This window comes from Zingiber officinale, chromosome 2B (assembly GCF_018446385.1).
Source record: "Zingiber officinale cultivar Zhangliang chromosome 2B, Zo_v1.1, whole genome shotgun sequence".
Classification (NCBI taxonomy): domain Eukaryota; kingdom Viridiplantae; phylum Streptophyta; class Magnoliopsida; order Zingiberales; family Zingiberaceae; genus Zingiber; species Zingiber officinale.
Genome location: NC_055989.1, coordinates 102,412,239 through 102,438,031, shown reverse-complemented (window position 1 = coordinate 102,438,031; position 25,793 = coordinate 102,412,239). Strand labels below are relative to the sequence as shown.

At 38.3% G+C, this 25,793-nt stretch overlaps 4 protein-coding genes across 4 annotated transcripts; 3 read left to right on the top strand and 1 right to left on the bottom strand.

Moving 5' to 3' along the window:
- The first annotated feature begins 7,648 nt into the window (after positions 1–7,648).
- On the top strand, positions 7,649–11,819 carry LOC122046565 (26S proteasome non-ATPase regulatory subunit 7 homolog A). Its single transcript, XM_042607325.1, has 10 exons — positions 7,649–7,928; positions 9,133–9,225; positions 9,310–9,391; positions 9,766–9,862; positions 9,942–10,017; positions 10,176–10,234; positions 10,334–10,456; positions 10,589–10,646; positions 10,762–10,847; positions 11,438–11,819. The coding sequence occupies exons 1-10, from the start codon at positions 7,742–7,744 to the stop codon at positions 11,504–11,506; spliced, it is 930 nt and encodes a 309-aa protein (XP_042463259.1). The 5' UTR covers positions 7,649–7,741; the 3' UTR covers positions 11,507–11,819.
- A 121-nt stretch (positions 11,820–11,940) lies between these two features.
- Positions 11,941–18,078, bottom strand: LOC122046564 (signal recognition particle 54 kDa protein 2-like). The gene is made up of 9 exons (XM_042607324.1): positions 17,735–18,078; positions 16,373–16,472; positions 14,269–14,422; positions 13,716–13,866; positions 13,473–13,621; positions 13,152–13,252; positions 12,910–13,067; positions 12,577–12,691; positions 11,941–12,507 (listed from the first exon to the last, which is right to left on the bottom strand). The coding sequence occupies exons 1-9, from the start codon at positions 17,963–17,965 to the stop codon at positions 12,173–12,175; spliced, it is 1,494 nt and encodes a 497-aa protein (XP_042463258.1). The 5' UTR covers positions 17,966–18,078; the 3' UTR covers positions 11,941–12,172.
- A 2,775-nt stretch (positions 18,079–20,853) lies between these two features.
- Positions 20,854–21,734, top strand: LOC122046566 (non-specific lipid transfer protein GPI-anchored 15-like). Its single transcript, XM_042607326.1, has 3 exons — positions 20,854–21,243; positions 21,311–21,460; positions 21,528–21,734. Exons 1-3 carry the CDS (start codon positions 20,862–20,864, stop codon positions 21,635–21,637), a joined length of 642 nt encoding a protein of 213 aa, XP_042463260.1. The 5' UTR covers positions 20,854–20,861; the 3' UTR covers positions 21,638–21,734.
- A 286-nt stretch (positions 21,735–22,020) lies between these two features.
- LOC122049346 lies at positions 22,021–22,940 on the top strand. The gene has a single exon (XM_042610740.1). The coding sequence runs from the start codon at positions 22,398–22,400 to the stop codon at positions 22,818–22,820; it is 423 nt and encodes a 140-aa protein (XP_042466674.1). The 5' UTR covers positions 22,021–22,397; the 3' UTR covers positions 22,821–22,940.
- Positions 22,941–25,793: the final 2,853 nt, after the last annotated feature.

Here is a 25,793-nt window from a genome sequence, read left to right as displayed (position 1 = left end):
CCGTTAACTTTAACTTTAAACTTAATTATGTAATTAATAAGTAGAACTTAACTATTTAAGTTTAACTTTATTTGAGAACTAAACTTGATTTGATTAGAACCTAGGTTTAACCTTAGTAAAAATATTAAAATTACTCTAAGTTATTTTTTTCAACCTTTAAAATATTAATTAATTTTATTAAAACATAATTAAAGTTTGACTTAAATTGAACCTTACTTAACCTTGTTTAATAACGAGTTTAACTTCAAATTACTACCAACTTTAAACTAAGTTAATCCAACTTAAAAGGAAGTAAATGAAAAGTTAAATTATAACTAACACCTTCATCAATTAATACAAAATTTAGATTATATTAAATTATTGAATCAAGCAAAATTTAATCAATAAATTATTAATATTGATTAATTATTGAATTAATAACAACTTATCTTACTTAACATTACACTAAAGGTTAACTCATTTCAACTGAATCTAACGTTAATTACGTTTAGTCAAATTTAAATGAACAATTTTATAAAGATAATTATACAATCGCCTAAAACACTTAGGTACGAAAATATGTTACGGTTGTAAAATTTTATATTAAGGGGGAGTAATAAATAAGGAGGATTAATAAATTAAAAGAGTATCAAATTCAGAGGGAGGTTTTTAATTATCTCCTTAAGTGTTATTTTTTAATCTTCTCTTTAAAATCTCTCTATAAAACTCTACCTCAATTTTTTTTCTACTTTGAATATATTTAGCAAATATTTTCAAAATCTTATGTCAGGTTCAGGGGGAGAAATAAAACTAATTCAGTTTTTCAAATCGAATTTTAAACTTAATTTTGAAAATCAAAGTTTAAAAATCAATTTTCAAAATCAACCTGTTTAAAATTGTGAAAAATTTCTTAAATCAACTCACAATTGTTTGTTTTAAATCACAAACTTTTTATCCTTTTTACTTAGTCCTTGAAAACTGAACTTTTCTAGTATTTTAAACCATGGTTTTGAAACTAGTACTTTTCTAGTATTATAGAAAACTGAACTTTTCTAGTATTTTTCAATCAGTTTTGAAAAATAAAATTTTCAAACTCAGTCTTGGAATTTTTGAAAACTTATTTGAAAAGCATTTCAAAATTGAAACTTGTTTTGAGAATTTCAAAAATTTAAATTCCCCAGATTATCTTACCATTTTTTTTACTGAAATCTATGCTTACTTAATCCATGCTTATTTTTGATGAATGCCAAAGGGGGAGGGTTAGGTGGTTGTTAAGTTAGCTAAACCAGAATTGAAAATACAAACTAACTTAAAAACCCTTTAAATGCTTGTTTTTTCTTGCATATGTTTTCACTAACTTAACCAGGTTGTCATTCCATTAAAAAGGGGGAGATTGTTGGTGCGGTTAGCACTAACGATTTAACCCAGGTTTTGATGAATGACAAATCAGGTTAAGTTAGTCTGTTGTTGTCTAACACTCTGATCGAGTGTGCAGGAGAAGCCCAGACAGGTCGACGGGCTGACCGGATGTCTGGCACGAAGCCCAGCTAGGTCGACGGGCTGACCGGATAGCTGGCGAGAAGTCCAAGGGGGTTGACGGGCTAACCGGATAGCTGGCGAGAAGTCCAAGCGGGTCGAGGGGCTGACCGGACGCTTGGCGAGAAGTCCAGCTAGGTCGATGGGCTGACCGGATAGCTGGCGAGAAGTCCAGACGGGTCGAAGGGCTGACCGGACGTCTGGCAGGTGAGTAAAGGTAAGTCATTGGAAGGGAGTGACTGTGAGGACGCGTTCCCGGGAAGGGAACATTAGGCGTCGATCCGGCTTAGATCCATTTCAATGACTTACCTTTACTCACCTGCCAGACGTCCGGTCAGCCCTTCGACCTGTCTGGACTTCTCGCCAGCTATCCGATCAGCCCTTCGACCCAGCTATTGTTGGTGCGGTTAGCACTAACGATTTAACCCAGGTTTTGATTAATGACAAATCAGGTTAAGTTAGTATGTTGTTGTCTGACACTTTGATAAAGTGCGCAGGAGAAGTCCAGACAGGTCGACGGGCCGACCAGATGTTTAGTACGAAGTCCAGCTTGGTCGACGGGCTGACCGGATAGCTGGCGAGAAGTCCAAGCGGGTCGACGGGCTGACCGGACGCTTGGCGAGAAGTCCAGCTAGGTCGACGGGCTGACCGGATAGCTGGCGAGAAGTCCAGACGGGTCGAAGGGCTGACCGGACGTCTGGCAGGTAAGTAAGGTAAGTCACTGGAGGGGAGTGACTGCGAGGACGCGTTCCCGGGAAGGGAACATTAGGCGTCGATCCGGCTTAGATCCATTTCGGATATCTAAGTCGAGATCGTGACTAGATTCCGGTCTCGGAAAGACGGAATCTAAGTCATACTTTGATTATCTATAAAACTGTGCTAACAATCTTTGCTGCAGGGTACATTTTGCCTCGGACTAACCTTTTACGGCGGAGAAGGACTTTACGAGAAGAGGTCCGGCGCCCGGAGGATCCGGCGCCGGAGTTTATCAGACGCGTTGACACTTGGAGCATCTGGTTGGGAGTGTTCGTCACATTCAGCGCCGGAAGGATCCAGCGCCCGGAGCAGCATATATTGAAGCTCCGCCGGGCTTTATATGCCGCCCGGCGCCGATCCTTCCGGCGCTCGAATGTGACGAACACTCCCAACCAGATGCTCCAAGTGTCAACGCCGTCCTGGGATCAAATTAGGTTAAGTTGCGTTTGTCGTTATCTAACACTCTGACCGAGCATGCAGGCGAAGTCCAGACAGGTCGACAGGCTGACCGGATGTCTGGAACGAAGTCCAAGCGGGTCGATGGGTTGACCGGACGCTTGGCGAGAAGTCCAAGCGGGCCGACGGGCTAACCGAACGCTTGGCACGAAGTCCAAGCGGGTCGATGGGCTGACCGGACGTTTGGCACGAAGTCCAGCTAGGTCGACGGGCTGATCGGATAGTTGGCGAGAAGTTCAGACGGGTCGAAGGGCTGACCGGACGTCTGACAGGTGAGTAAAGGTAAGTCACTAGAAGAGAGTGATCGTGAGGACGTGTTCTCCGGAAGGGAACATTAGGCGTCGATCCGGCTTAGATCCATTTCGGATATCTAAGTCGAGATCGTGACTAGATTCCGGTCTCGGAAAGACGGAATCTAAGTCATACTTTTTCATGTCAAACTCATGAACTGTGCTAACACTTTGTTTTGCAGGAAATTTATTATACTTGCCTCGGACTAACCTTGTCTTGCAGGAGAAGAACCTGTTCTGGAGAAAGGTGGTCCGGGCGCCCGGAGGGGATCCGGGCGCCCGTAGGTCCGGGCGCCCGGAAGGGATCTGGGCGCCCGGGAGGCAAGTTTTATCCTGATTGTGCGTCGCTACGTGGAGCTCACTGGTTGGACCTGCCACGTCTCACCAGGGCGCCTGGAAGGGATCCGGGGCGCCCTGAGCTTCATATAAAAGAAGGGGCAAGGGTAGAGGTTCAATAAGACCTTAGAATCCAAGATCTGCTGCTCTGTGCTCTTGCGACGCCACGAAAAGCTCTCTGACTCAGTGCTGGTTTTGTTTTAATTCTATTGTCGGTATTTTCTTTATCTGTCAATTCTTGTACTTAACTCTGTAATATTCGAATTGATAGTGATTGCCCAACGAAAGTGGTCAAGGACCACGGGCCTTCGAGTAGGAGTCGTCACAGGCTCCGAACGAAGTAAAACATTTGTGTCTATTTTACTTTTCCGCTGCGCTTATACTCTAAATTTTCTAATCGATATTCACCCCCCCTCTATCGAATCTAACGGTCCTACAAGTGGTATCAGAGCAGGTACCGCTCTGATTTGGTGCAACCACCAATCAGGCAAAGGGGGGACTTTTTAAAGAAAAATTAGATATCGTTTGTCTTTTAAATAAAACCTTACGCCTTTCGTTTTTTTCCCTCCAAAACGGTTTTTGAAAAATACATCGCCATCTTTTCACCATTGTTTAGTATTTAAAAAATATTACATTTTCAATTTGTTTGCAGAAATTTGTAAAAAATTTCAAAGGTTACATTTTCAATTTAAAAAGCATTTCTACAAACTGTTAATGTTGAGTAGAAATGCTTCCAGAGTCTAGCATTGATTCATCAAGTAAGTTATGCTTCAATCATATTTTGTTGCTTATTTATCATGTTATTATGAAGTGATGTAATGTTATTTTTTAGATATCATATATCATGGCAGATCATCCAGCACCACTCCGTAGATCTACAGTCCTAAGGTTGTTGGAGAGTCGTAAGTATTTTTTTATTATTAGCAATTCAAGTTCTTTATTTATAATATATATCTTATATTTTAATATTGTTTATATGTAGGTTTACTCCTGATGGTCATTGAGTATCGACATATATTACTAGGAAATTTAAAAAAATAGTCTACATTTCTAGTACTACATGTTGGATCGAAAAGAATTTAGATATCTCCACAATAGCATGATATTGTCCACTTTGAGCCTAAGCCCTCATGGATTTGCTCTTGGGCTCTCCCTAAAAGGCCTCATGCCAATGGAGATATCTTTTCTCTTATAAACTCATGATCTTTCTCATGTGTTTTCAATATGGGAAACAACCCAATAATCCCCCCCTCAAACAAAGGACCATAGGCTTCCCACGTCCGATCCTCTACCCACCAGGTCTTCCTGCCCCTCGGTCCACCCGACCTACTAGGACTTTATTGCCTAGTCGCAACTAGGACTTCCTGCCTGGTGTCTAGGCCTCTTGATCCGAACATAAGAACTCCCACTTTCTTTGTTCGAGGTCAATATTGTACCCACATAGCTCAATCAGACCATAGCTCTTGTGCACAGTCGGCGGTTAAACCTTCTGGCAGTCCGGGCTCTGATACCAATTGTTGGATCGAAAAGAATTTAGATATCTCCATAATAGCATGATATTGTCCACTTTGAGCCTAAGCCCTCATGACTTTGCTCTTGGGCTCTCCCCAAAATGCCTCATGCCAATGGAGATATCTTTTCTCTTATAAACTCATGATCTTTCCCATGCGTTTTCAATATGGGACTATATTTGCAACCTTGCAACCCAACACTACATGGAGACATGTAGACAATGAGACTAAGGATTTTTATTATAAAGAATTTATGGTAAGTAAATTGAATATATACAATATATTTATCCTTTAATATACTAAAATTTTAATTTTTAATTGTAGAAAAATATACATGGGAGGATGGGCACGAGGCAGAATTTGTAGCGACTTGGAATATTTATTGTTCCAAGTTATATAAAGACCTATTATATTATGTGAGAAATGATGACACAATGCTAGCTTATGTATTCGACGAGATCTGGAGTGCATGGACAACCACTTGGTCTGCATAAAGATGGCAGATAAAGGCTCAAAAAGCTCAAGAAAATAGGAATACAGAGCCAGGTGGCCCGAGTACCGGATCTACTCGGCATACATCAGGATCTTGATCCATTGTTGAACACGCTATGGATATGGTGAGTGTAATTTAAAGTTATATAAATCAAATTTGTATTTATTAACAAACTTACATAATTTTGGCCAAACTTATTTGTGCATGTAGGAGCGTTCTTTAGAAAGATAACCCACTTACCTGGAGATCTTTCTCAAGACTCATCAGATAAAGCATGACACATATGTTGATGCTCGATCCAAGAACATTGGGATTTGAATTATTAACTTTATTATATTTAATCTTTAATAATAATTAATTAGCTTTAGTAATTGTGTATAAGATATAAATTGTACATTTTTTCTGTACATGAGGAAATGACATGTAAGGTTGCTCAGGCATCTCAGCCACCAGTAGAGGAAGGGGAGTCACATGATCTATCCACCCAGCAAATAAATGAAATTTATTATGATATTGTGGGTGGAAGGACAAAAAACTTCTCCCTTTATGGTCTTGGCTCTCAGGCCAAGGTGGTATTTGATTGCTTGAGGACTCCTAAGAGATGTGTCAGTTCGTCTTCTTCTTCTTATGAGGTGGAGTCATTAAGAAAAGGAAATCAAGAATTGAAGACTCAAATGACTACGATGGATCAAAGGTGGGAGGAGAGGTGGGCTGCTCAGGAGCAGGCATTGGCCCAGATGCGAGCAGTCATTGCTAAATGGGACCAATCACAGTAGCCCCAGTCAGAGGAGACTCGAGACCCATCAGACCCTGCTGATGAGTAGATTTTTCTGAGATAGATTTTTTAATTTATCATATATTAATTAAGTTAAATATATTTATTCTATTTGGATATTATTAGATGTTTATCTTAAAATATATTATATTTTTCAGGAGTCCATATTTATACATTCACCATCACCACTATTATTGGATATCCAAAATAAAATTCAGGTATTTTTTTTTACATGTAAAGTTAGTTATATATAATAATTTTTGAGTTATATATTACATTTGCATCGATTCCTTCTGATCATAATTTCTTATATTTGACTTTTACAGGACTATATTTGGATATATGTGTAGGTGATATATCATGGTAAGTATTTTTGATATTTTGTATTTGCATTTCACTTATCATGCACTTTTGGATACTTGTGATTATGAGTACCTGATATTTGGATAGTTCTGCTTGTATTTTGTATTGAATTTTAGAGATTTGGGCAATTATGATTATGTTTTGTATTATATTTTGGATAGTTTTATGTTGTGAGCTTATTGTATGGTGTGAGAATGTTGTATGGATTGTGATATATATATGAATTGTGTTTGTGCTACCATCGTTTGAGATGGTTTGTATTTATATGAAAATTATATATAGGATATGTGGAAAATAAGAGTAGGTTTTTTAATTTTTTTATTATTTTTTACCGACGGAAATCGATTTTCGTTAGTAATTACCGACGGAATACACTATTCCATCGGTAAAATATCGACCAGCACAGTGACAGTTGCGATATATTGCTGACGGAACCAGTCATTCCGTCGGCAATTCCCGACGAAACCAAGAATTCCGTCGATAATTTCCGATGAAATATTTAATTCCGTTGGAAGTTATTGATGGAATTCCCATTTTCGTCGGGAATTGTCGACGAAATTAAATATTCCGTTGGAAATTTACTGACTGAATAAAATTCAGTCGGCAATTTCTGTTACCTGTTGTTCACTCCTTGCCGATGGAAAAATGTTCGGTTGTTAAATTTTACCGACAGAATATATTATTCCATCGAGAATTACTGATTGAATTTCATTAATTTCCGTTGATAAATTATATTACCTACCAAATTACTCCTGATATAACCAATTCTATCGGTATTTCATCAATAAATTCAAATATCGATGGAATACCGATAAAAAATTCAATCGTTATTCACTACTATTTTATTTAGTGAATTATACGATTCAATACCATAACTAATCTCAAAATAGTTAGTTTTATTCAGAAAATGTTCATTTTCATTTCATAATAGCAATCAACGTAGTTTTATTTATGAGTTCATTAATATCTTATGTTTTAAAATGCAAAATAATTAGTATATTATGTAAATATTAGGGTAAACATATAAAAATATATAAATTAAGTTTGTATGTATATCTAATTTTGTAAAATATTTTGAACGAAGAAAAAATATTCACTAAAAAAACTTTTTTATCTGCCTATTGATTATTTATTTATTTATTTATTAGGACTTTTTCTTTTCTTCTCGCGTTGCTCGTCCCTTGCTCTTCAGAGGAAGCAAAGGCTACAGCCCTAGCGAAGACGAAAGAAAGAGAGGGGGAGGAAGATGGATGTGGTGAAGGCCCAGCAGTTGTCCGGTAGGGCGGTGGAGAAGGTGATCGTCCACCCGCTGGTGCTGCTCAGTATCGTCGACAACTACAATCGCGTCGCCCGCGACACCCGCAAGCGCGTTGTCGGCGTCCTACTCGGATCTTCCGCCAAGGGCACGGTCGACGTCACCAACTCCTACGCAGGTCAGGCCTCTTCGCCTTGATCCCAGTCTCGCTGCTTCGGCCGCATCCTGTGATCTGAGTGATAATATCTTGCTGTTAGGTTAGAGGATTGTCTAGATAGATCGTGACGGAGCGAGGCTAATTTTGATAACGGGACTAGAGCCTAATTGTAAATCCAGGGTTTTTTCTTGATTAATTTAGTGGTTGATAATGTGTTCGTTGAACATTATCATTGCTTGGGGATGCGGATGGTGTCTTGGTGCACAAGTTAAGGCGTTATGTTCTGCTTAATTCCTGCTCATAGGCCATGGAGTCTTTAAGACTTTTCCTGAGAATAGAGTCATTTTTAAGACTTTGGTTTTTTACTTGTTGATAGAGTTTATAAGGTATTGAGAGATCATGCACTATTAATTTTTATTGTATTTGGTGGTTTGAGGATGTAGTCTAGGTGAGTGGAACCGAGATTGGCATTGGCCAATCCTATTTCTCCTGAGAGTTTGAATTTGTGATGTTTACAACAAATAATCAAAGGCAGAGATAACTACCTCAAATCAAATAGTTGGTGAAGGAGTTAAATGAGATTTCATCAGATTATTTAATAGTTGAGGATTATATTTATTCCCCTTGTTTTTGTTCCATAGTTTAAAACTATAAGTCCAGATCCTACCTCTGATATGACCAAACAATACAGATACTGAACGTATGGGATAGGGGAACAATAAGGCATTTATGTTTTTTTTTTGTTTTAGATATACAAACAAATGAGAATGCCAAGTGAAAGTTACCTTAGTTAAAAAAAACAGCATCCCAGCAAGAGGATGTCTGAAATTTTTTTTGCATGTGTGCAGTTCTCACTATTAAGTAATAATCAAATGGATATGTGAAGCAGGAAGTTTTTACTTGTTTCATTAATAAAGCACCAAACGTGATTTTAATCCTTATTCAGATGAATATTTTGAAATATAGATCTTTGTTTATTGATGAAGTAAATGAAATATAATTCAAAGACAGATTTTGGATTATGTTGGTGTTATGAGTCAATTGCTCAAGTGGTCGTTTTTTTTTTCCTTGAATTTTTCAAAGTGGGCTTGTTTATATTGTACTTGGAGCACATTGCTATTCTGTGAACAGATCCTTCTCAACCAATTTTGCTTTTCAACCACCTTATGCTAGAATTATGCCATTTCGCTGGTTTATGTTCCTCACATCTTAACAATTGTTTCAGTGCCTTTTGAAGAGGATGAGAAGGACTCGAGCATTTGGTTTCTGGATCACAATTATCATGAGTCAATGTTTTCTATGTTCAAAAGAATAAATGGTGCTTACCTGTTCAAACTTTGATTTTTTTGTGAAAGAATACTAATCTTTCTTTTTGTGCCTAAGTCAATCTTCTTGTTTGTAGCAAAGGAGCACGTTGTGGGTTGGTATAGCACAGGGCCCAAGTTACGGGAAAATGATTTGGATATCCATGCTTTGTTTAATGAGTAAGATTATCGATTCACTTAGTCGTTTAATTTAACATTTTTTTAAAACAAGAAGCTATCTTTCCTAAAGCCACTATCAGAGAGTTAACACTTACCTAGTTCCTTATTAAAGTATAATCACTGGTTCTCTGTCTACCCCTCTGAATAGATATCAAGTGGTCAGGATGACTTGCTCTTTCTTATAAATCGTAAACTGGTGCTTTGCAGCATTAATTTTGATGGAGTTAATTTTTCACTTAATTATCTTTGGGAAACAATAAATAAGTTTAGTTGGCTGTACTGTGAAATTTTTTGGGCCATTTTTCTTTTTTGATAAATAACATTTCGGATCTAGTTGGCTATATCATATTGATGCGTTGTGCTTGTCACTCCAGCTATGTTCCAAATCCTATCTTGGTAATCATTGATGTCCAACCTAAAGAGCTTGGCATACCTACAAAAGCATACTATGCTGTGGAAGAGGTCAAAGAGGTGAGTGTGTATTGGTCTAATGAGTTTTATGTATTTGTTTATTTAATGAGTTTTATTAAATTTTTATATTTGCCTGTAGAATGCGACACAGAAAAGTCAGAAAGTGTTTGTCCATGTGCCCTCAGAAATTGCAGCTCATGAAGTTGAGGAAATTGGTACTTAGTTGTTCAATTGAGACTCCCATGATTCTTTAAATATATACATACACACATATACTATTCAACTTGAGTAGCCATTTGTGTGGCTGAATATTCTGTTTGTGAAAATAAACTAGCGAAGTGTTTATGTGGACTAATTTCTCCTCTCTTTGCAGGAGTCGAACACTTGTTGAGAGATGTCAAGGATACAACAATCAGCACCCTAGCGACTGAGGTTATTACTCCTAATTGAGCAGTGCAACATTAACACAACTTATGTGTGAATTTGTGATACATGATCTGAGATGATTGTTAAAATCTGTGTTTTGCGCAGGTCACTGGCAAACTCGCGGCTCTGAAGGGGCTAGATGCAAGGTTACACGAGATACAAAGTTATCTAGAACTTGTCATTGATGGGAAACTGCCTCTGAATCATGAGATTTTGTACAACTTGCAGGTACAGTACACCTTGTCTTCTTTTATCATCTTTATAACGAGCATTTCTTGTTAATTTTCCCTAGCATATCGAAGCATATATGTGATCATAATCTTTGTGCTGATCCAAATCGAAGTAAATTATCTCTTGCAGGACATTTTCAATCTACTTCCAAACCTCAATGTGAATGAATTAATCAAGGCGTTTGCAGGTAATTTTGTACCTACAGAAAATCAAAAGCAAAGTCTATGCAAATTCTTTCTTCTTTGTTTTTTTCCAGAGTTTTGACATTTTTTGTTGACATTATTTCCCTTCCATTTTTGCAGTGAAAACAAATGACATGATGCTAGTTATATACCTCTCTTCTCTCATCCGAAGCGTTATCGCCCTTCACAACCTGATTAACAATAAAGTCAGTCTAGTTTATTCTGCATTTTCTGACTTTGCTGCACGTCTGTTTCATAACTTAGAGTCTTCCACATCACTGATATTTAACTATGGATATCAGTTTCTATATTGAAAATGATGGCTGGAAAACAATATTTTTACAATGATTCAATATACATCAGGAATCAGTACAATAACTCACAGGCAACTTGTAATTTCTAGACTATAATTGTGTGCTTGGTACATAAAAATAGTTATTATGTAGTCTATATATCTCCGGGGAGTAAGTATTGTGCCAGATGGCCGGTCAAACCGAGAGGGCGAACAGTCTGGTCTATTAGTTAGAATCAAATTGAACTCATGCTGCAGTTAAACTAGTTGGACAAAATATTTCATGATGGATTATATTTTTATAAATGTGAAAAATATTATTCAATGGCTATTCCATTGTATGAACCAAACAAGAAATACTTCATTTTATTTCTCATTTATGAATCAAACACATCATAATAGCCTCAATCCTCTCTCTTATATGAGCACAAGTTCCTTGGATTTAGCTGCATCTGCTATCGGTATGTAATATGCATCTGATATTATTCATTTTGGTGATTGTAGATGTTAAACAAGGACCACGAGAAAGCTGAAGACTCCAAGCCTTCTGCAACTACTGCTACTGTAAACTAGGATCGCATAACCCTATACCTTCTGCTACAAGTATTTTTATGCACTGAAACAGGATCACTTAGCTTATGGATTTCACTAGTTGGTTAGTTTATCTAGAGGTCGATTTTGCACCAAACGTCGTCTGGATTCTTGCTTGGCCGCCAAATTCGCTCCAATGTGTTATCACATAGCAAAAACATTTAATTCATTCGAAGGTGATACTTTTATTATGATTATCAATCTGTTAGTCGGATCATCTATTCAAAGTATTTTGGGCTCAAATCAAATAAATAGTTTATGGTGTAAATTTTAATTTATTTTATTTTTGTGGTAATGACAAATACAACATTGAGCAACTGCTCTCGAGCAGTGTTTGACTGTTTTCAATTGAATCGGAGGGGAATTTTTTTCTCATTATATAAAAATAAATCTTGATTAGCAAAATTCATTCAGTATTATCATATTTCACCAAATAAAATTAAAAAAAAAAGGCAAGCAGATGAGATAGTGATGATGATTTCTCTACAATTTGAGATTACCTAGAAGTAGCTAATTAATTAATACATTCTCCATCAAATTAATATTTCATTATTATTCCTCCCCTTCACTGCATGGTGATAGAATTCTTTACCAGAATTCAAATTGCCTTTGCAGCATTGTCTTGTACAAACGATCTTTAGCTCCACTCTACTTGTCACCCTTTCCAAACATTCCGCCCAAACCGCCCATGTCTTTGGAACCCATCTGCTTCATCAGGCTCTGGAGGCCACCCATGCCGCCGATCTGCTTCAACATTTGGGGGGGCAAGACCTTGCTCATGTGTTGTGCGTTCATATTTCGTGACAAAGCACTCATTTCACCTTTCTTTGGGATCTTAAGCCCCTTCATCTTACCCCAGATTTTGGCAAGACGCTTGTATTCCTCCAACATCTCCATGACATCTCTGACAGACCGGCCCGAGCCCCTTGCGACCCGCATTATGCGGGAATCATTGAAAAGTTTCGGATTTGTGCTATCCAACTCTGAGTTGCACAGGAAAGGAAATGAGAATACTGTTTGCCCAGCATTCTAGAATTAGTGATCAAATTTACCTGCATTTGTCATGGAATCCATCATTGTCATGTAACGCTTGATTTTTGCTTGACTTTCTTTCTCATGCCCTTTCGGCATCAACTCTGAGCTAAACCCAGGTAACATAGAAAAGACCTAAATGTAACATAGTGCTAGTCAGTTCGGAAAAAAAAAACCATATCGCACTAGAAGAAAAACTAGGAAGAAGTATAGCAGCCATAAAAACAAATCGATATAAATTTCATGATGTTGCAGAAACTGGGCTAGTACAATGTGATATTGAAATGCATGGTTATTTGCTCAAGAAATAACTATTTTGCTAATAATACCGATGGTACAGAAAAATTTTCTACCTGTCCAATAGGACCCATTTTGAGAATATTCTGAAACTGCTCGTACATAAGACGGAGAGTAAAGTTTCCTTCAGAAAGCTTCTGCAGAAGCTCAGGTTGCTGATCTGTAGGCACGACTTCATGAATTTTGTCCATGAACCCAGACCAATCACCCATACCTACAGTTGGTGAAGAGTTAAAATTATCAGTTACCGAGCGAGCAAGTATTGTGGCAAATATCAGTGACATAAATATTACTATACCTAAAAGACGACTGACAAATGGCTTGACGTCAAATACTTCAAACTCCTCCATGTGCTCTCCAGTTCCAATAAAGATGACAGGGCTTTTTGTGGCCGCAACTCTGCAAGGGGAGAAAAAAATATCCATTAAAGAAAGGTACCAAAGTGTTTCGGATTGCCGGCCAGAGGGTGTAATAATATTATACGTAGATAAATGCAAGCATATAACACATTGTTCTATACAAAAATATAAAAAACAAAGTTCAGGGAGAAAACAATATAAGGCCCAAAGTTTGTGAATTACAATACTTGAGTCAGATGAGTGTAACAAAGAGATCTTACGCACTAAGTGCACCACCACCTTTTGCGTGACCATCCATTTTAGTGATGATCACAGCTCCAACTGCTACGCTCTGTTTGAAGGCTTGTGCTTGATCAAATGCTGCTTGACCAATACTACTGTCCATGACAAATATGATGAGATCGGGTTTCTGAGACAGAAGAACAAGAGATTAGCATATTTTTTTTGTATGCAACAACACTCAGATGTATATATGAAATGGATAAAACAATATATATATGTACCGTTGCTTCTGACACTTGACGCATTTCTTCAAACAAAGCAGCCTCCTGTTTGTGTCGTCCACTTGTGTCCACAATAATCAAATCCCGATTTTCTTTCTTAAATGTTTCAACTCCTTCAACAGCAATTTTTACAGGATCTGATTCCATGTAGCTGTATCAAGTGATCAACGAAATCTGTAAATATGCTGAGCAAAGACGTCAAGTGCACAGACAAGAGCAGCATGACACTCCATTCAGTTATAAAGCAAAATAGGCAGAAAAAGAATATACATTAACTCACTGGACAGGCTGAATCACTATATTTGCTGTGTCACTATATTTAACTATCTCATGTTTCTAAGCTTCTAAAAGATCAGTAATACTAACAGATTCTTCAATAATTAGGTCACCCATCAGCACCATTGTGCTAATGGGAATGCAATAGTTGCAATGCTTAACAAAAACTCTAGTTGTTCCAAACAAATACTGTTAACAATAAGATAACAAGGAGCGGCTAAGAGGAGAATAAGAAAATAAAAAGGAAAAAAAATCAACAATCTTCTGGAAACAATACCTTCCATAATAGGGGATTTTGGTTTTGGTTGCATTTTGCTTTAGCTGATCAAAAGCACCAGCTCTAAATGTATCGGCACAAACTAATGCAGGTTTCCATCCTTTCTTTTGATAAGAATATGCATATTTAGTACAAGTTGTTGTCTTTCCAGAACCTGATACAAACAACAATCTGTAAGTGACACAATAAATTGTTTGAACATAGAACCAATTATAAGGGCAACGTTTCGTAAGCACAACAATCTGACTGATGTAAGGCAAACATAGTACAAGTTAAATTATGTAGTTATGAGTATAGGTGTGTACTCCCATACATAGTTGTGAAAAGCACGCACCTGGGCGCTAAGTTAAATTATGTTGTTATGAGTATCGGTGTGTACTCCCACACATAGTTATGAAAAGCGCGCGCCTAGCGCACAATACTTGAATGAATCGCGCTTAAGTGTGTGCCTTTTGAGAGGTTACGGCGCACTAAAGGCACAATTTCCTCGCTTTATTGAAGTTTTTTTAAAAAAAAAGTTCAACCCATACCTTTATATACCCTTTAAATTAATTAGGTTGCATTAACTTGCATGCATGAGACACATTTTTCTTACTTGACTCTTCCTCTCCTCTAGAAAATGAACATCAACCTCCCATAGTCCCTTGCAAACTTATTTCACTGATTTTTTTACTCTTCCTCTCCCCTAAAAAATCAGCATCAACCTCTCCTTTCCTCCACTTCCTTCTCAAACGTGAACTCTTCTCTCGGCTACAACATCAACATCGGTCTTCTAGATTTGGCTACACTTTCTTGCTTTTCTTTTTTTTGTTTCGTGTATGTTTTTTTCCTCAAATTTAAGTTCAAAGTTTTTTTATCGGATTTTTTTCCTCACAGAATCAAATTGTAAATTAGTTTAGAATTTACATTCTAATGATTTTGTTTTTTCGTTCCTCACAAATTCAATGTAAATTAGTTTAGAATTTTCATTCCACTGATTTTGATTTTTCTTTGATTTGAAGTTTGATTTTGATTATGAAGATAAACTATTTCAATATTTGAATGTTAGTGAATTTTATATTTACATTATTGTTTAATAGTTTGTGAAATATTTGAATTTTGTTAGTGAAATATTTTAGTAGAAATTCCCTATATATATTTGAATTGTAAATATTTATACCCAAAGTGTCGTACTTCAGTAAGGTGTGTGCCTAGCGCCTCAAGCCCCCCAGCACCTACGCTTCTGGGCGCCTCACGCTTCAAATAACTATGCTGCCATATAGAGTGTTTAGTCAAAAATACAACTGTAATAGTCCTCTTTTGATAATTACAATGTAATGCTATCCTTCAAAATTTGGTATCACAGTCAGCTCTCTCTCTCCTAAGGTTAGATTTTTTTTTCAATTCCCTTAAGGGTTATGAGTTAATGTGACAGTATGGCCTCCCTCCCCGACCATGTCACCATAGAAGCAGAATATCTTTCGATACCTTTTCAATGACCTTCCTCCTGATTCTGTCAACAGAGTATTATTAGGCTTTATCGAGTTGTTCATCCCGATATATTTTTTTCCATACAATCCTTTAGATTTTCTACTTCATCTTTGAAATTCAGTTTGAGGAGAATTTATTGCACCAATTGTATTGAAGATTAGATCAATTCAGTCAAATTTTCTTCTGAAGATAATTACCAACTTCGGTTTAGAGAGATACATATCAAAGCTTCACAATCACAGCATTAGTATTAAAACTATGTTTCTGTAGGGATAATGATGCATAACTAAGATCGCACATCACAGTGATGTGAGCCATGCACCAATTTGCATACATTATTTAGTGACCATGGTGAATGATTGCCATGGTGAAAGTACTAAATGATAAAGCCACTTGAAATCCAATGCATATGCATATCATCCAAACTGTTGTTTATTGCATGTATTCTTGTCGATATATCAAATATTTTGTAATTGTGGTGAATCTGTCTTTTGTGTTTTTGTTGGTCCAAGTCATTGCAACAGCAAAAACCTCATTAGTTTATGAAAAACACTCCACGTATAATACATTTCTAGCATAACTCTGATCATTATGATGATGCAAGTGTCAATTGAAATGTCGATTATTGCTATACCTTGGAGGCCAACAAACATTACCACACTAGTCTTTCCCTTCTTGGGAGTGAAAGAAGGTTTGCCAGGATCCAACATCTTGCATAACTCATTGAAAACAGCCTAACAAAATAACAAAAACCAACCACGCAATTAGAACTGGTACAATCATTAAAAATGAACTCAACTACCAACTTATAGCTACAGACCTACATGTGGCACAATGCAGAAAAGTAACAAGTCAAAATGGCAAATCATTTGTTTAGATTGACTGCAGAGTTAAGAGTAATTTTCAGGCAGTGTACACGAAAATAAATTTGAAAAGAAAAAGAAAAGGAAATATAAAGCATTTTAAATAATGTGCATTTGAAATCCATCCCATTTTCCATGCAAAGCCATGCTTTAACATGGCCAGTCATGGAAAACACTGGGTAATTATTGTAAGGCAAATCTATGATAATTCACATAAATGTGTAACAGAAACCAACTTCATACCCACCAAATTACAGGGAATTCACAACATAGAGACAAAATACAATTATTTTATGTATTTTTATATCAATTTTGGTCTGCAAAACTAGCATTATAGCTAGATTTTTAAACAAGCATGCTTTTCAGCCACACTATACAACAAAAACAACAACAACCACGCCTTTATCCCACTAAGTGAAAAAAAAAAATAGAAATTGAACCCCGCGTGAATCAAACACACAACCTTCTGATATGGAGTCAGAAATTGTCTATAATCACAGACAAAAGCAACAGAAAATTACAAGCCCTGCCGCATCAATTGTCTTGGATCCACTATATGAATATTACATCTTTATTGAGCTTTATACGTTGCCACTGAACCAAGATAATTTCAATCTCTTAGTTAGTTTTTGGAGCTTTCCCTTTATCCCTTGCACCTTCCAAATCTGATTGATCAACTTATCTAAAGAATTTATTGGCATTGTTCAAAGATGGACATATTCTCAACCAATTTATCTCATCTCATTTTTACTGTAATATCTACATGGATGTGCTCAGGAATACTAACACTTCTATTTACATCACTCTGTGACTGACCCTGAAAATTCATCTGAATATTTTTACTTCTGCAGAACTATTTAATCGCAGAGGTTCACATAAACGTCACGGAATGATTTCAAATCCAGGAAACAAAGGACGCTCACACTGCAACAATTCAAACACATAATTCAGTCATGATATGATCCCATAAATCCTAATTCTAACTTTGTTGTTAAGTATGTGTTATTTTCCCCCTGGGAACTTTTAACCGTCAGATCTTGTAATAGGGAAAAAAAAGATATCAAAATGGAATATTTATGTTAATCCTAGATCGGAAAATTCTAAATGAATTAGGGCGACAGATAGGCACCGACCTGTTGAATAATTCGACGCTTGTTGTGACCCGCGGCTAGCTCGTCGAGGTTGACGATCCGCTTGATGTTCGACTGCATATCTCGTACCAGCTTGAACTGCACGTCGGACTGCAGCAGGGCGCGGGAGATCTCATTGAGGCACTCGCTGAGCACCTTCTCGTCGATGATGGTCGCGTTGCTCATCTGCTGCAACGCCCGGGCGATGCTCCCTCCGAGCTGTGCGAGCACCATCTTTGCGCCAAGATTCGCCGCTCGATACCGATTCTTGGAATTAGGGTTACGTTTCCAGAACAAGAATGAACAGAGGAGACGACGATTGCAAATGGGGAAGAAGGAAGAGACGGATCGGAAAGGTAGCAAAAAAACAAAAAGGAGAATTTTGCAGAATACCCCTCAATAAATACCATTTCTAACGTAAGCCATACTAGGCCGTCGTGCCTCACGGCCCAAATTACTTTATATGGGCCGGACACTGCTCAGAACCAATTTTCTTATGATTTGGACCACCTTTTCCGTTGCGCTAAAAAAATTTCTAACCCGAGGCAATGGTACCGTAGCAGACGTCTTAAATTGTTTAGACATCTAACACATCCAAGGATTGAGACCTCATCCCAATAAATTAACAAATAAATTTTTTTTAACGAACGAGTTGAACTAAAAAGATTGGATTGCTGGATCATTAATTATAAGTATTTTTTAATTTATCTTAATAACTCGTAGAAAATTTTTATAAGATTAGATACATCATTTTCAGAATTAATCGAAATAAGTTGAATATTCCATGTCAACTAAAAAAAATTCTTTCTTAATTTTTTTTATCAAAAATTAGGTTGATTTTAATTTAAAATAATTCAAAATTTTCTAAATTTATCCCTTATTTTTCTTCAAGGTATCTATATTATCAATTCTAAATTCAACAATATAAATAGAACAATAATTTTTTACATTTATATAATGAGTAAAGTAGAGAAAAATCTTCAATCACAACTTAAATTTTACATGCAATACTCACTCATAAAAAACTTTATTTCCACTCCCTACATGCAAAGTTTTATTTGCTTCAACTCCCTCATTCAAATATTGTGATCTAATTGACCTCAGATTTTTTAGGTACAAAAGGTTCAAAAATGAGTATAATTCCTCTTAAATTTAGCACTTTACATTAGAATCGAGTGTATTTTCTATTAAATTGAGCATATTTTTTTGTCCTATTTTAATATAATTCCTCCTAAATTCAGCACCATGTAAAAAAGAAAATATAGTATATTTTCTATCCAATTGAGTATCATTTAAAGAAAATCTAGTATATTCAAGTATATTTTCTATTAAAATTGCTCTTCATATTTTTTTAGGTATAAATAGTCTAAAAATGTGTATAATTCCTATTAAATTCAGCATTTTAAACTAGAATCGAGTATATTTTCTATTAAATTGAGTACGACTTTTTTCCTATTTAATATAATTCCTCTTAAATTAAGTACCATTTGAAAAAAAAATTATTATATTTTTCATCCAATTGAGTATCATTTAAAGAAAATCTAGTATATTTTCCATCCAATTGAGTACCATTTAAAGAAAATCTAGTATATTTTCCATCCAATTGAGGTGAAAAAAGAATGTACTCAATTTGATAGAAAATATACTAGATTCTAGTTTAATGTACTGAATTTAAGAGGATTTATACTCATTTTTAGACTTTTTATGCTTAAAATATCAAGGGCAATTAGGTAAGTATATTAGACTAGGGAGTGAAAATAAAGATTTTTTCCAATAGAAAGTGCATGCAAAATTGTATTTGTCAATGAGGACTGTATGCAAATTTTCCCTATAATGATTTATTACAAACTCATTAATACTCACTGATCAACAACATGAGGAATAAATTGTTAAGATCATGCTTAAAAAATATCAGACTTTTAAATTTTTAAAAAGTATAGACTCACTAATTACTTAATGTATAATTATCAGTCATATCTAAATTTGACGGTGTAAATTGATAACATTGAATTTTTAAATGAGTAGAATAGAGTAAAGAAAAAAATTTAGCATAGACAAAAAATTTTGAGAACAATGCAAAGAGAGGTATAATGGAGATTAGAGTTGTCAACTTGGGTTGGATCTGTCAGATTAACCCGTCTAATCAAATAATTTAAATAAATTAAATTAAATTTTTATCAACTTATTTAAAGGGGCATTCAAACGGATTAACTTGCCTGAGCCCGCAACCCACACGGGTTTACTCACAGTAAACTTGTGGTGTCCCCTGTATTAAGGAAATATTGAAACAGTAGATCGTGTACTTTTAACTGTCGTTGAAGTCCCTTGACACTTTTCTCGTGTTCATCAAAGCTAGGGGCACACTTGCTCTTTTGCATTGCATTGATGCAATTGGGGCCATTGGATTGCTTTATAACCATCTCCATGATAAATTTTCTTAACTTGCTTTGACAAGTTTTCCTAAATATACATACATGTTAAATTCGAGTCAATCCAAGTTCGTCGTGAATTTTTTTATTTTATTTTACTTTTTTATTGAACTCAGGGGTTGACTCAACTAATTCATAAATCATTTTGAGTTGAGTTAGATTGAGAATTTCTCAATCCATTAAGATAAAAGTCGGTCTGTCCTATCTCATCAAATGTCTCTCTGTCAAGGGTCAACCCGTCCCATGATTGATTAGCCCATCTGACAGTCCTAATGGAAATCTACTGTATTATTTTTTTTTAAATTCGCGGAGCTTACACGGACTATTTCTGAGTAATGGGTTTGCAGTTTGGTTGCATTGAAATTTTTTATCGGCCGTTACAGGAAATAAAAATGTTCACAGTCCACCCGGAAATTAATCTATCAGATACGCTAATGAGAAATTCCAAAAATACCGAAATGAAAGTTAAACACGTGTCCAGTTTTAGTAAAATGCCGATTTGCTTTCCATATATGATCAGATTGACGAGGCACTTTAGAATGCCATTCAGCCTTCGTTCGTTCACCTACCAAGAATTTTTGCCTTCCATTCCATTGCCAAATCGAAGTAGGAAGAACTGGCCACCCGCCATTAACAAACTCAATGCTTCTCCTTATAAATATACCTTTTAATTTTCCCTGCCAAAGTGCCAATCCAATTGCATGCACCGCCACCAGTTCGATCTCTCTTCGATGGCGCGGACCGATTCACTTGTTCTTCCGACGGGCGTCGTCGCGCTGGCGCTCGTCGTCGGCATGCTCCAGTTGGCTGCGCCGCCTCCGTCGGCCAGCGCCCAAACGCTCGGGTGCTCGCTGGCGCTGTCTGGCCTCTCGCCCTGCGTCAGCTACCTGGTCGGCAACTCCTCGTCCCCGACGTCGGCGTGCTGCTCGCAGCTGGCGGGGCTGATGCAGACGCAGGCGCAGTGCCTCTGCCTCATCCTCGGCGGCGGCATCTCCCAACTCGGCTTCATCCTCAACCAGACGCAGGCCTACACTCTCCCCGGCGCCTGCCGGATCAGCTTCTCCGCCGGCCGCCCCTGCCTCGGTCCGCACCGATCGCAACCTCTCCTAAATTTCGCTCAATTGCTAACTGCGTAGTTCTGTTGGTGCAGGATTCAATGCGCCTGCTCCGGTAGGGGCACCGGCCGGAGCTCCGGCGGAGGCGCCTGCCCTCCCACCTGCTGCTCCTGCCGCCACGACGCTAGCTCCGACGGTGGATTCGACTCCGACGTCGATACCAAATGCCGGAGAGCCATCTCAAGGTAAGCGATCGGATAAACTAGCAGATCAAATTGTGATGGAAAGTAAGTGTTCGTCGTTTTGCTGCAGGGAATGGTTCGAAGACGACGGGACAGGCATCGGCGGCGAGGAGAACCTTCGGATTCACGCCTGCTCTGTTCTTCTCCATTGTCGCCGTGGCTTCGTATGCTTGGATTTGAATTCGATTCAGATTTTTAATTGGAGTTGCTTTTGATTCTTGTATTGGATTGTTTGTGATTGATTGCTAGAGATTGAATAATATTACTTTTCAGATTGCAGAAATCGAATTTATTTACATTATGTGAAATTAATATATATATATATATATAGTTAATAAAGTCAACGGTCCGAACAAGTTCTCTCAATCGACCGCCGCCACAGCACCGCGACAAAATCTTGCACCGTTCTTTTGCCTCGTCTCGTGTACACGTGGCGAGGAACAACTGGAGCCAGAGCCCAGAGGGGGGAGGCGAATGGGAATATTTTATCCTTATCGATACGGATCCAATACAAATATAGCTTTCGTTAGGATCTTACACTTCCACACCGCGCGCATCACCCTGCGTGGGCAATGATTGAAGGATTACGGTTACCGTCCAAATGGACTGCAAGGTGTCGCGTCGATTGCAGAGGATCCCAACCTGTCCATTCTTTGCCCATCACAAACTGCCCCTTTTCCTTCGCTTCATAATTAGGTTTTTCATCCTCTTCCCCAAATCGAGTGCGATTTCCTTCGCTAGCCTCCTCCGCGTCGATCAAAAAGCAATTTTCTGAAGGAATTTGCGTTGTGTTTCGTATTCGAGCTAAATTCTCTTTGTTATCGATCGGGAGGCAAAAAATTTCTGAAGGAATTCGTTTTTTTGTTTCGGATCGAAGCTTCCGCTGTTCGCTCGCGGTAAATCTAAGTTTTCCAGGGCGGATTAGGGTTCCGCAGGAGGTATGAGGGTGCATCCGGCTCCTTGCAACATCATCTCCGCCGCCGCCGTGCTCGGCCGGCAGAAGAAGCTCTGCCGCCTGCCGCACGTCTTCAGCAAGGTCCTGGAGCTGCCCTTTTCCGCGGAGGCGGACGTGGCGGTGGAGGAGGACGCGGACGGTTTCCGGTTCGCCGCGGCCACAGACGAGTTCTGGGGCGCAGTCCGAGCCCACGCTATCGAGATACACCCCGGGGTGATGAAGGTGGTCGTGCGGGACGGAGGAGGAGGAGGAGGCGGCGGCGGTGGCGGGTACGAACTCGGCGAGGGGATCGACATGAACCGGTGGAGATTCCGCCTGCCGCCATGCACCCGGCCGGCGCTGGCCACCGCTGCTTACGCCGACGGGGAGCTTGTGGTGATCGTGCCAAAGAGGGCCGAGTTCGAGTAAAAAACTGATTTCATTCGTCTCGCAATTGTACAGCTTCAAGTTTATCGATCCTGTAAAAGATTAATTGATAATTAGAGTAATTCAATAATAACATTATTAATATTATTATAATCAAATTGGGCCGGGCCAATTAAAAGTCGAGAGAGATTAATTAATCTCTGGCCCACTGATCTCCATCTAGGGTTTCGGTTGCGCTTTGTTTAATTTAATGAAACGATTCCTTCCTTCCTTCCCTGCCATTTCCTTCGACCTCGATTCTTCCTCCTGGCGCGCGCGTTCAAGGGTAGAGGACTGCAGTAGGGCGAGGAGAGAAACCCTTGTCGCCGACGTCGCCGTAGTTGGTAATTTGTTAGTTTTACTCTTCTTATTTCGAGAGCCAGTCTCCGTTGATGTCTTCTTCAAGGACTTCGCGCATTGGTGCAGTGCGCAAGGCATGCCAAGAAACAGATACAGCAGTGCGCGGGACATTGTCCAAATCCAAGTCATACAAGAGACAGACTTAGCAATCTTTCAAGCATGACATGAAACAGACTTGATCATACAAATATGTGGCGGTGTGTAGAACTGTCTAACCACAAGTCATGCAGGAGTAAGACTTAGATTGTGGCGAGCAAGTGCGAGAATTGGACGTGTTGGGTCCGAGCATTTAGCCAAGCAAAACTTGCATGAAAAGAGAGCCATGACATGTGGTGAGCGCATGCAATACAACATAGCAGATGGAACAGTAGAGGTTGTTTCACCTAAGTTGTGGTGCAGGACTTGGGCCAGACACGGAACGTGCATACAAACTTTGGCAGTATAGCCATGGGCAATGCACAAGGCATGCATACAGACTTTGATGTGGTGCTAAAGAAACGGAGCCATGGGTCAAACACTGGCGTGTAGACAGAATTTAGCGTGGTGCCAAAGAACAAAACTGTGGTCAAACACAAAGCGTGCAAACTATCACTAGGCATGGAGCCAGTGCAACAGAACCATGGGACGAAGCACAAGCGGTACAGGCTGACACTTGGCATGGGTCAAATGCAACAGGATGATGGGGCAAAGCACAAGGTGTGCCAGTTGCCACTTGGCATGATATCAATGCAGCCAAAATATGTGGACAAAACGACTTTGTTTAAGTTGAGTTGGTTTTGTATATATGGCAAGGGTGGTTGGTGCAACTACCATATAACCTCCATTGTAGTCGCCTATGCATGATAAATAGGTATGATTGGCATGGGCAAGGGAGGGAGGCAAATTGTGAAGGAATTATGAGGAAAATCGTTAGGGATTTATGTGGGTAAATCATAAGTGATTTGTAAGTGATTCTGTATTGTTCCACTTATATTCTTTTGTTATTGAGAATAATAAAGGTTGAGAGTTTTTCATATACATTTGGGCGTTACTTGCTTGTCTATGGCTTTTCTTGGTGAAATTGTTTTGTGCGTCCTTTGGAGTGTTGGTAGGCTGAGTCAAGTATGGGGCTTAATTGACATGTAGGGAAATTTTTTAAGGTAGAAATTTATCCCATTGACAACTGGTATCAGAGCAACAAAAGATGACTTAAGCAATCACAAAATCAGGGAACGGATTGAAATTCTTGAAGTCTTGGTCAGTTATGTTCCTGAGGGAGATGTTGATTACAATCTATTGGCAAAGGTTGTCCATTTAGAGGCTGCAATTGATCAAATTCAGGAGCCTCTGATGGACAATGATGATTTGCATTCTAAAATGATTGTTCTGCAAAGAACAATTTCTTCCAATACATAACAAGGGAGAGTCATCCTACAGTAAAAGTTCTAGAACCAAAATCCTTTGGTAGCACACGGAGTACCAAGGAACATGAAAATTTCTTATGAGACATGGAGCAATATTTCTTTATTTCTTAAGTGTCTGAAACTGAGAAGGTGACAGTTTCTAGCATGTACCTTGGTGGTAATGTAAAGTTATGGTGGAGAATGGGCATCGCGGATGATGTCAATGTTGGTCGAGAAAAAATTGACACTTGGGTTCGGTTGAAAAAGGAATTGAAGGTGCAGCTTCTTCCAGGCAATGTCTTGTGAATGACCCTAGATGGGTTAACACGTTTCAAAAAGAAGGGTTCTGTGAGAGACTATGTTAAAGAATTTTATTGTTTGATATTGGATATTTCCAAGATGTCTGAAGAGGACAAATTGTATAACTTTATGTACGGTTTGTAAACGTGAGCACAAATTGAATTTCGAAGACAGAATGTGAAGGATCTTCTTGGTGATATGGTTGCTACTAATGCCTTGGCTAATTTTAATACAAACAAAGAGAGTTTGGATACTTCTCCGTCTTCCAAATTCATGAGGAATTGAAAAGAGAAGTGGAATAGAAGAAGGATTGGACTAACAATCAGCAGAATTGGCAGGAAGGATCATGCTATCACCCAAGGAAAGAACAACTTAAAGAACCAAGGATGTTTCTTATGCAATGGGCCTCATTTGGTAAGGGATTGTCCCAAGCAGAAGAAGTTGAAAGAGAACAATAAATGTCAGAACAAGAAGTTGATCCTCTTGTTAAACCTTTACCGTTGTTGAATTCAATTGTTGGTATTGATGCTAACGAAAATGAAAGAAATGTGGAGGTTTACATAGAGGAATCTAGCAAGGTCGTGGGGACTATGTTGGAGTGGAAGGGCTACCTACGGAAATGTTCAACGAGGGTGTCGAATTTTTCTGGTGCGGGTGGTTTGTTAGCCCCCTAACCACAGAAGGGCAACAAGTTGCCACTTAGGCATCCGCGGTTCGATCTCCCAAGCTACGGTGCATTTACAATGATTATTTTCTCCAAATGAGAAGCATAACCATGAGATGTTGGACTTTTGGGAGATGCTGGACTTTTGGGCCGCACATCACGAGCATTTCTCAATTTATCCTGACGACCGATGGAAAACTTCCGTGAAACCAGATTAGTCTCCTAAGTTCGGTATTACATGACTTATCTTGTTTTTTTTTTTTTTTTTTT